Source organism: Delphinus delphis, chromosome 1 (genome assembly GCF_949987515.2).
Source record: "Delphinus delphis chromosome 1, mDelDel1.2, whole genome shotgun sequence".
NCBI classification, from domain to species: domain Eukaryota; kingdom Metazoa; phylum Chordata; class Mammalia; order Artiodactyla; family Delphinidae; genus Delphinus; species Delphinus delphis.
The window spans coordinates 75,174,277-75,186,374 of record NC_082683.1 but is presented as its reverse complement, the minus strand read 5'-3'; the positions used below and the strand labels follow the sequence as shown (position 1 = coordinate 75,186,374).

The 12,098-nt window shown below is 34.4% G+C and overlaps 1 protein-coding gene across 1 annotated transcript in view; it reads left to right on the top strand.

Moving 5' to 3' along the window:
* Positions 1 to 12,098, top strand: part of COL24A1 (collagen type XXIV alpha 1 chain) — a 392,309-nt gene that overhangs the window by 28,144 nt on the left and 352,067 nt on the right. Inside the window, exons 4-5 of the mRNA XM_060024757.1 lie at positions 7,055 to 7,108; positions 9,809 to 9,862. Of these exons, the coding sequence (XP_059880740.1) occupies positions 7,055 to 7,108; positions 9,809 to 9,862 (108 nt within the window). The remainder of the gene's footprint in view (positions 1 to 7,054; positions 7,109 to 9,808; positions 9,863 to 12,098) is intronic.

Below are 12,098 nucleotides of genomic sequence, written 5' to 3'. Positions count from 1 at the left end.
ACCAAACATTTTGAAAGGAATTCTCTAGGCTGAACAGTACAGAACAGATCTGTCTTAGAGATGTACCCTGGCTTACAATGAGTACATTATGCTTGCTATAATATATCCAACCAGAATGCAACCCTGGGTCAAATATTGTACTTTTTTTTTTTTGGTTTTTATTGGAAGGCTGAAAAGCTTACTTAATTCTGGTAAAGTGGTGAGTAAACTATATGCTTTTCTTGTTCAGGTGAAATTCAATCAGGAATTCAACTGCTAAATATAGATCAGCATTCTTTTTTATGAAAAAAACCCATAGGCTTAATGCATAGTCATGTTGAGAAGGATATGAAAGTTATAGTAGACTAAATAAAAATACTTTAAATACATTATTAAATATACTTTCAACAAAATCATATCAAAAATGAATTAAAATAGAGTGTAAAATTTTAGATAGAGATAATTTTATAGTGGGTCACTGGGGAAAAGCAAACCCTTACATTATAGAAATTAAAATATTTCACTTAGAATTGTAAACAGTAACATATTTCATTATATCTTTCATGATATAGCCAATTTACATTTATGGATTAATAAAAGTTCCATCTGCCTCATACAAAAATAGCCAGTCAGCCCATCAGTCCATCAGTAGAAAAAGAGCCAAGTTACTTACTTAATAATGCCTAAGTAAAACTATGAGATAATAGACTGATTTTTTTTTTAGCTCTGAAATTATTTTGTCATGTAGGTGCAATTGTAGATGGACATTTGAAAAATTTTTAATCACTTAAAATTCATTTAAAGCTATTTAAAATCACATTAGGAACATTATGTTTTTGCCTTTCATATTTTTGAATACCTTAAACAATCAACTTATATGTTTTTAGAAATTGTTTTTTAGGTTGCAAGCAGACTAAAATATATCTTAAGGTATTTCCTTTATTTGATGAAAATAAAATTTGAATCATTTGTTTAGTTCCAGAAATCATAGAATAGGAGATGACACCACTTGCTGAGCTTGTGTTTCTTTTGCGGTTATTACTCAGTGATTTGATAGGTATTGAGCAACTCTTATTAGTGTGAATGTTTAAAGGGTTTAATAAAATCTGAATAATATAGAGAAATAAACTTTTCAGCTATGACAATTATCAACATATTAGTAATAAAATTGAGCCATTAGGCAGGTCATATTAAACAGTTATGTAAGCTATTTACTTTCTTCAAAAAAAGTCAGTGGTGAGTGTTAATCTCTTCTCTAAATTCAAGAATAGTTGTTTCAGCATTAGTATATTCAACAGATACTAACTTAGTCTCTGCTTGGGCAAAGCAGAAACACAAGGTATGTATAACAGAGTTACTGCTCAGAAGGAGCTTACATTGTGGTAACGGGGACACAGGAAGTACATTTATAATTATATCTCAGGGTCAAGTAAGATTAAATGTCACTGAGAGATACAAACTAAGTATATGGAGTACACATTTTCAAAGGGAAGAAAAATAGTTTTTGAGGGGATCCCTATGAAAGATCACTTAAGGCTGAATGTGTTCAGGATAGGTTCTTGTGGACAAAGTTTTCAGAACGTCAGCCTCAAAGAATGGATACGATTTTGATAGGTGAAAGGAACTGGCATATCTTTTATGTAGGAGAAACAGCAAAATAGTTATAATTTGAGTTCTTATTAATTTTTGGTTACCTATAACCAAAATAGTTATAATTTATTGAGTTTTACTATGGTAGCAGGCACTCTACCATGCCCTTTACATTTGTTATCTTAAAAGAACTTTGTAAGTTTGGTATTATTATCCTCATTTTTCAGGTTAAGAAACTGAGGCCCAGAGGAATTAGTTTACTTGTCCATAACCACATTGCTAATTGATAGAGCCAGGATTTTGACCCAGGTTTTCTGCCTCTAAAGCTCAAACTCTTTCATGATATTAGGCTGAATAATGTTAGACAAATATAAGACCCAAGACAGATGTGGACAGGTTGTAGAGGTCTTAATTTTCAAACTGATAGTTCTAACTTTATCTTGGTTCTCAGTGGGGAATTCTGTAGGTTTCTAAGTAGAGGCATGAATAGGGAAGTCAATCTGGTGGCAGTGCTCAGAGCAGACAGGAAATTCCTGTTATCATCTGGATGTTACAAGACTAGGACATTATCTAGGATGCCAGCGGTGAAAATGCAAAGGAGAGGTAGGATTCAAGAGATATTTTGAAGGAAGGTTTGGTAGAAACCTAGGAAATTAATTGGACCTAGGGACCAAGTAAAAAGGTAGAGGATCCAAGATGGCTTCTAAGGTTTTAAGCCTGTGGATTGAGAGAATGGTGATACCATTACTAAAACCAATAATTAAGAGAGGAAGTTGATTTTAGGAGAAGAAATCAAGTTAAAACATCTAAGGTGCTGTTGGCAAATCAGTAAGCTGTTGGAAGAGTTGAAGAAGCTGAAGTAAAAAAGAGAGGTCAAAGTAGGGGGTATAGATATGGGAGTTTTCCTGTCAATATTATATCAATAGTTGAAGCTATAGAGTCAGATAATTTTCAAGGAAAGGAGTTCGGCATAGAGTCGAGAGCCAAATCATGAGCCATGTTTGCTTTGTGGTTATAGAAGAAAGAAAAAAAAAGCAGAAATGTGACGGAGTAATTAGAGAGATGGGAGAGAATACAGTATACTATCACAAAAGCCAAAGATGAGAGTTTTGAGAAGAAATTGATCAGCAGTGCTGAAAGCTACAGCTGAGGACTGAGAAAAAGTGGAGGAAATCCTTTGGATCTTCTAATGGGAAAGTCATTATTGAACTTTGAGAATCTGACTTCAGCATAGTGTAGAAGTCTAAAGGTAGATTTTAGAAAGCTAATGAGAGAGTGAATGGTGATGAAATGATGAACTTTGTAGAGACTGCTGCACTGCTTCTTGAAGTGGATGTTACTGTGTGAAGTCTGAGGCCAGCCTGATTTTTCCTACTTGTAGGTGACTGTTTTTCCTCTGTATGCCCACGCAGTTCTTTTGTTATCTTTGAAGTTCATTTCATCAAACCTGTTAGGTTCTGTATCAGTTTTTTCTGGTACTCTTTTGATCTGAAGATTATTTTTACTTATTATAGAAAAGTCTCTCCTTATATTCTCAGGTATTTTTCTTTTGCATTTTTCTATATTATTCTTCAGGCATACCAGTATATGTTAAATGTCCTTTGTGATGATAGTATTTATTATCTTCTCTACAGTCATGTCCATGTGATTGCATTTTTCCACTTTGTTTTATGTGAATTCAGTTAAACTACATCCATATCCCTTAATTGATTTGTTCAGTTGTAGTCAGTTTTTATTGTTTCTGACCTGGCTTTCATCTATAATTGTTTCTTTTTTGCTCTTTCAATCTTTAAGCTCTCTGGCTCACATTTTATTACCTTGGTTGTTATTTTTAATGTCTTATAACTCTTCTTTGAGCTCTCATTTTGTAGAAAAATAGCATCTTGAAATTTTTTGAATCTATAGTGAACTATATGAACTTTTTCTCTGTTGCGTGGAGTGATTCCTCTTCTGGTAAACAGTTTTCATCTACTTTTAATTTATGTTTCTGTTCTCACACTTTCCCCTCCCCTCAATATGCATAGGTCCCTTGCTGGTTTCTTTCTGGTTATTACTCATTTTTAAAATAAAGACAACTCTATCTGGGTCACTATTTGCTTCAGAATTCTATAGGGAGAGGCAAAGGGAAGTAGTGGTACACAACATCAAATTTAAGTTGCTATCTTCAACACCGTCTTTCCGTATTTATTTTGTCCTCTATCCAGAAACATATCTCCTCTCATTTTCATGTACGTGAAGCCCTCTATATTGCTCTGAGAAGTGATATGATGATTTATGCTCTTGTCTTCTACCCCCTCTCACAACCAGAAATCTCCTGAAGTTAGGAGATTTGTTGCAGATCATGAAAATGTGTTCTTCCTCTTCAGCTCTACTTTCCTTACTCCTGGTTGTTTGAACTGGGTCTTTACAGGGTCATGAATTATATGTCCTGTGGCTTTCCCATTTCCTTAAACTTTACTATTGTTATTAAAGGATTGTTGGTATGAACTTTCTGGACTGATATACTTTTAGATATCTGTAGCCTGTCTAAGCTTTGACGTCTGAAGAGGTTTTTTGTTTGTTTTTTGTTTTTGGTCATCTCTCAGCATCTTTCCTTACTCCAAACTGTCTCAATATTTGGAAGAGAATTTTCATATTTTTGGTTTGTGGTTTTGGTCTTTTCCTTGTTTCATCAGAGATGTTTTCTTCTTTTGGTGTTTTTTGTTGTTTTCAGTGGTTTTGAGGGAAGGAGGGTTCTCATTCTGCTATCTTTTATATAAATTCTCTAGTGATCGATTTAAAATATAAATTAGATCATGTCATTTATCTTCTTAAACTCTTCAGTGACTGAAGAGTAAAGCAGTTAGAATAAACTAAAAACTCTTTATCATGACCCATGCAGTCGTATATCATCTGGCCCCTGCTTTCCTCTGCAACCTCATTTTGTTCCACTTTTGCTTAATCGCACCATTGGGTTTCTTTTATCTCCTTGATAAGACTGTAATTTTTCTTTGTTTTGTTTTATTTTACTCATGCCCTAATTCATTTTACTCCTGTTTTCTGGAATTTTATTTTCTCCTCTTTCGTTACTCCTCTTCATTTTTTAGATATAACTTAGCACTTCCTCAGAGAAGCCTTCTCTGATACCACAATATAAATTATGTACACTGTTGATCTCTCTCGGTTGCTTGTTCTTTTCTTCATATCACTAAATAAAATGTATATTATGTGTTTATTTATTAATGGGTGTTTTTTTTAATCTCACTGCCACCTCCGGGAGGGTTTGATGTTTACTAATGTTTATTGAGTGAGTGAATGAATGAATGAGTGAATGAATTATAGAGGGAACTTTAGATGTAGGACTTCCAAGATTAATTGACCAGATATTACTATCTCTTAGAAGGACTGAATACATTTGCCTTAGTATATATATTACCCTAGTAATAATAGTATTATAACTAACATTAATTGAATACTGCCTGTGCCCCAGCCATACCTTTTAAAAAATTGCTCTATAGTTTATTGGTTAAGTACTGTATATCAGACATAGTTACAGGTATTTTATATAGTACAATATCTTTAATGCTTACAATAACACTGAAAAATAATTTTTTTGTCATCAGTATTATAAAGATGAGGAAACTAAGGCTTAGATAGAGTAATTGACTTGTCTAGGGTCATTCAGCAAGTAAATGATTGAAGCATGATTTGAATCTAGATTGGATGATTGCCATACCATTGCTCTTTTAATTGAATTATACTTTCTCTTAATAACCAATAACCTGAAAGTTAAAGTGCCTTTTTTAGTACTTTATTTATCAAAAGTAACTCATAAAAAAAGTCATATAAAATTACTTTCCTTCTCTGGTTTATAGAAAATGCCTATTAATAACCTGTTCTCAAAGATATGGAAATGCAAAATTGTGAAGACAAGTTAAAATTGAGTTTTATTTATTGCTTATTAAACAATTCAAATATTTCAGTCACAATACAAAATATAGTCTTTTCTCCTTAGTATCTAACATTAACTGTAATATTAACTTCTTTTTCAGTGTGAATGTAGTAGTGTTTTCTTATGTCACAAAGTAGCGTGACAGGGCAATAAACCAAACTAGATATTTTGTTTTAATTTTGCATTTAGTTTTTATTTTTAGTTCTTATTTTGGGGGACTTCAAATCATCAGCTGGTAAGTTCTGATGATAACAGCAGAACCAGAAATAATTTGAAAAGAATTTTAATTTTTTTTGAAAATAAGTGAAAGTCAGTTTTTGATGGAAGCTAGTGATATAATAATGATGCAGAATATTTGAATGGCTCAGGAGGGAGAACAGAAATATTACTCTTCTGTGGTTGAATAGGAATATTCCTTTTCTCTTAATATTAGAGAATACATGAAAGGTTTTTATTAAGGAGTAGGAGAAGGAAAAAAATTAAAAGGAAAATGGACAGTTTGAACTATAAAGAGCATTAGAAAACTGCAAAATGACTGTAGCATTAATAAAGGAGAAAGTTTCAAAGATAAAAATGTTACATAAAAATGAGGATCAGTAGACCATGCTACTTGTTAATGGTAGGGCTAATATCTTAACCTTGATATGTCTCATTTCAAAACTTGTAGTATTTTTACTGCAATAATCAATGAATGTTTGTAAAATGGAATGTGCGTATGCTCTGTAGACATCAAGAATAATGCCATGGCAGCAGAGTGCACAGTAACAATGAAATTAATGGACAGATGAATGAATGAATATGTATTAACCCTATCCCAAATGAACACTTATTCTTCTACAGTTGATTGTTAAAGCAAAAAAAGATGACATAAGGCATAATATGAGGAAACAAAGTAGTAGTGTCCTATTTCTTATTTGATATATTTAATAAGTGACATTTAAAGAACTCAGAATACTTTAAAAATTGACCTGTTTTTGCTTTCATATTTTGTTTTTACAAACCATTTAACTCTTATTAGTAACCTCCTGGTATGCTGCATTTTGTGTAAGGCAGATTTATTACTGAATATACTAGAAGGATCTCATTGTAACAGTTTAACACATTACACAGATCCTTGGTATAAGCCTTTTAAAAGAACATAAAATGGTTAGTGCTTTAATTTTTCAAGGCAAGTCTTCTGTTGAAATGTATTTGAAAAAACCTGTAGTTGTTGGTCTCTAAACCCTAAATTGAATTCCTCCTTCAGTAGTAAAAGTAAATTTAGGTAAAAAACTACCCACGAAACTACTAGTTATGGTCCCTGTGAAAACCAGATACAGTGGCCATAACCATAAGTCATAGACTTCCTGCTGCCATATCTAGCCAGATTAAAGAGGACGTCTTGAGTTTTAGCTCTCACCCCTGCTGATTAGGGTGAGGGGTTTCATGTTGTTTGAAAACCATCAGCTGGTAACTAGGGATGGAAAAGGACCCCTGGAGTGAGACTCTTAGCAAGACTTGTGAGAGAGGATGCATCTGTTATCATGCCTAATATCTCGGCATTTGTTTTCCAAGGGTCCTTCTGGCCCAGCAGGTATCCCAGGTCCATCAGGAAAGAGAGGTCCACGGGTAAGTAGATGACCTCCGTTTCTCACTTGCTGTTAGAACTGGTAGCTTTCCAGTATGTTTTTTCCTAGTATTGTACAGTATGTACTTCCCTTGGAAATCTGCCCTGGATTGGCAAAGGTAGGAAATTAGCCCTACCTTTGCCAATTCAAGAGAAGCCTGGGAATACGTGCCAGCTGTTTATTTGAGTATGAACACCCAGCCCCAAAGCATTCTCTGTGAGCATGCTCAAGAAAGATAATCAAATTTGCAGATTAGTGACTGTTTGAGTGCTATTTGTAACATTATTCTTAGTTATAAAGTGATCTCATCTACAGTTGATAGTCCAAGGTGGGGTTCATTTACTTTGGGAAATGAAAAAGAGGGGGCGGCCTTAAAATAGTACATTCCTGGATTATATAATGGAAAATATTGGAGCTATAAAGTAAAAAAGTAATTGTCCTGAGGAAAAAAGCTGCCTTAAGGATAAGCAGTAGTTTCTCACATTACACAGGTCCAGCAAAAGATTTATTGCTGTGTTAGAATTAGTTTCTTTCCAACCTCAAAAAAAAAAAAAAAGAATGGACTTCTACTAGCGGAAATTCTTCAAAGAGCTAGAAAAAGAATTGTGATTGTGTGTTATAAAGACAAATGCAAATGCCATAAATGATCCACTTTCTTTACTGATTTTTATTTATCATATAAACAATATAATGAAAAATCACCCTAAAATGTTACTTTAAATGGTCCTATTCACATCAAGATCTTGTCCATATGAGGCTGAAGATGATTGCTCACTCCGTTGTAGCTGTTTAACATTTCTTTCTTTATACTTGATGACCTACCACATTCCTCCCAGAGTGTCTTCTAAACTTGCCCCCTCTCTTCCAGCCAGCAGACCATTTCTGTCCTCCTACTTTTCTGTCAGGAAACCCTGGATCCTACTTCCCTGAGGGACTGAGTTCACCTTTGCACTAATTGCATTCCCTCTCCACCATTAAGGCTGTTCTCCCACAGCATGACCTTTTTCTCTCCTTAGATTCTATGTTATTTGGCAACAACCAGCAAGTGATCTTTTTTAAAAATCCCAAACTTTCATTGATGCTAATTTTTCCTAAAGATATTGTCCTTGCTCACTCTTGCACTACTGAGCTTTGTGAAATAATCCTTTATACCCATTGCACCCACATCTACATCAAAAACTCATTTGTTAATCCTTATAAATTTTTCAATCTGCTTTATTGAAATTTGTTTTGGAAGACTACACGAATGAGATGTCATGAAATCTAATTTTTGCCCTTAGTTTTCATCTTGCTAGATATACCTTCAGTGTTTGCATTGCCAGCACCCCTCTCCTTTCTGAAACATAATGCTCTATTAGTTCAGAAGTGAAAAGACAGATAAATAGATAATTAATAACTATTTATGTGTCAAGATGGAGGTGTAGCTGAAGAGCGCAGGGGTGTGGTACTAAGCCCAAATGAGTATAGGAGGACCTTCTGGAGATGAATCTTAGTCTTCTACTTGCTGGTTGTGTGAACCTAAGGTTCCCCATTTATAAATGGGAGTAAATAACCACCTTGCAGGATTGTTATAAGGATTAGTAATTAAAAAGTAAAGCATTAACACAGTTACTTGCACAATAGTAGGTATTTAGTAAATAGAAGCAGTTATTGAATTCAAACTGACAAATATTCCTTTTTCTTTTTTGGCCTCCCTTGTGTGGCTTTTGGGATCTTTATTCCCTGACCAGAGATTGAACCCAGGCCACGGCAGTGAAAGCACTCAGTCCTAACCACTGAACCACCAGGGAACTCTCCAAATTGACAAATATTCATTGAGAGGTTGCTATGCGCTAAGTACTACACTGGTAATATTCAAAACAGACGCTTGGGCTTCCCTGGTGGCGCAGTGGTTGAGAGTCCGTCTGCCGATGCAGGCGACACGGGTCCGTGCCCCGGTCTGCGATGATCCCACATGCCGCGGAGCGGCTGGGCCCGTGAGCCATGGCTGCTGAGCCTGCGAAAAACAGACTCTTTTCAAAGAATTTATAATTCTGAAACTAAACATATGTCATAAGGAAGTTAAAATAGCAATACAATATTTAAATGACAGAAATATCCCAAGGCAATATACAACTAATTGCAAATAAATTTTACATGCCCCAATTTCTGTGGAAATGAGTAAGAAAGAGAAATCCCTTCATGCTGGTGTAGCCAGGATTTAAAAATGAGGTGGTATCTCAGTTGATGCTTGAACGTGATTTGGGCAGGTGTAGGGGGGCAAGGTTAAATGAGGTAAGTCTTTAAGGTACGCATGATAGCAGAAACAAAAACCCAAGTGCAGAAAGGGTTACCATATGTGGAGAGGAGAGTAACTAAACAACTGCACTTTGTTATTTTTAGGCTTCTTACTCTGCACGACTTTTAGAAGTAGCACTAAGCAATGTGGCTGGAGATAGGGGTGATAAATAAGGGACGTAAATACCTCAGGGACAGTGTTTTGAAGCAAAAACAGAAACCACAGTTCTGCTCTATAATTAGTCTTCTCCAAGACTGAAATATCCAAGATCTCAGAAGAGATAAAGAACTTTGTAAAATAATATATCCATTTTAATGAATTACATAATATTTATTTGAATGTTATAATAACCACTGTCTGTTATTTGTATCTCGATCTGTGCTAAGAATGATCTTTCTTTTTTTTTTTTTTCACTATTTGCAGGGCATACCAGGGCCACATGGAAATCCTGGGTTACCTGGATTACCAGGTCCAAAGGTGAGTGATTATTAGTGAGTATCGTAAAGAAGATCTTTAACTTTTAAAAGCCAACCTTGGGATATTGAGGACCTCTGTCATTTCCAGAGCATGATTCTTCAGCAAGATGGTCTTAGCCCGACAGAGAGCCAGGCTCCTCTGAGAGCCCGCCACACTTGGATTTATATATAGCTAGTGGTAAAGGCAAGCACAGCCCTGCTTTGGTATTCCAAAGTCTTTATTGTCAAAATATGATGGCAATATATGGAAACCTCTGAAATATACAGATTATGATTTGAGTAATTTACCTTAAATCAAGGCTATTTTAATGTATAGATAAGTACTGAGGAAATAAAATATGATTTATTTCCCTGTTCCACACTTTCCTAATATTTTTACCTGAAAAAGATCTGTGAGGATAATGCTTATAGGATACTCATATTTTTATGAGAACAACTAACCTGAAAGCCTGTATATATATATATGAGCATACATTGTTGTGTAGTGGTAGCATGGTAGATAATAGTGTGATAGATAGTAGTATGAGTATAGTAAAAACGGATGGAAGAATATATACCAGGCTGGTTACCTTGAGAGCAGGTATGGAATTGGAAAGATAGTTAAATTTATATATATGCGTTAAGCATTAGGGTTTTGGTTTCCAGTAACATCATGAATATTTTAGGGTCATTAATAACCACTCTGCTTATTAATTATCTCACTCAAAAGTAACCATATAGATATAGGTTAAGATAGGATAGAGCTTAAGAACACAGGTTTTGGAGTCTTAACTGATTGGGGTTCAGGTTTTAGCCCTCTTGATTTGTATGACTAGAAGAAAATTACTTGCTTAGCGGCTTTAAGCTTCACTTTCTTCTTCTCCAAAATAGGAAAAATCATAGTATGTCCTCAGAGGGCTGGAGTGAAGGCTAAATAAATTGTGAGTAAAGCCCTTAACAGTGTTAACATGTCATAAGTAGTATCATTATTATTAATACGTAATAATGATAACAGATATTTTAAATCTAAATTTTCCAAAGTTTCTCATCACTGTCAGCATTTTTTTGAATTTAATAAAGTATCTCAGAGAGAAAAGAGACTTAACTAACGTTTGGATGTGTAACAGTGAGAAAAAAGACAAATGCCTTCTAAAGAAATTAGAAGTTTGTTCTTAAATTTGTGATTCCCTCGCCTTCACGCTTTTGGGGGGACTTTCAGGATATTTAGTGAAAGGCTAATGTAGTTGTAAAGACCCAGCTCGTGTTTTTCCACAGAGCTGAAGTTCTAGGGGGCTTGCCGTCCTGCTAACACCCTGATCTCCACAACAAGAAGGAAGACAGAATGGGGGAGGGCTGGGTTTCCACATGGTTTGTGTTGTCCTCCCCTTCCCCTACCTTAGCCAGTAGCAAACAGATACTTGAAACAAACAAAAAAGATAGAGAATAGGGTGAGGAGAGATGAAGGTAGAGATAGTGGAAAGCCTTTGATTTAATTGACTTCTTAGAATGTGTGTACTTATTCAGGAGAAAATACTTGAGAAAATGATGAACTCTGTAACAAAAAATTTTCATTGTCCAAAGATTAAAAACAGGATATTTTTCAGTGTTGACTGGTATGAATATGTGTCTTTGGTAAAATGAACTAGGAGAGATGAAATCTTAATCTCAAGATTTCTCTTTAATATTATATTTAGTAGTGTGAGTAAAATTTTGACTATAACTATTTACCAATAACATATTTTTATGAACCCATATATTAGGGATTTTAAAACCTCCACTTTTAATTTGCAAACAACTAACTGAACCTCTTGGGAACTTAGTTGTATAGACCTGAATATTAGTCTTTAATTCATATTTAATTTGATAATTTGATAACCATGTTCAAAATAGCCAAGACTGACCATGATTTGTTTTAACTGCACATATTTGTGGAGGACATTAGATTGTGACAGGTGTTAAAAATCACCACTGTGTCTTAAATGAATCAAGTGAAGCTTGTAGCATGTGGTTTGTGAAACCAATTTTCCTAGATATTTAATATGCACTTTAAAGTAATCAGGATTAATAGAACATTCAAGGCTTATACTTTATAATCCTCTTATAGTATTTATTCAAGGCAGTGCAATAAAAATGCAAATTTCATTCTCTCAACAATAAATTTTGACATGTGATCACAGGATTTATTTTTCTTCAGAGAACAAAAATCCCTTTTAGATTAAGGGATTTTAGAGTATAAAGACACTTTCAGCATTTTTCTC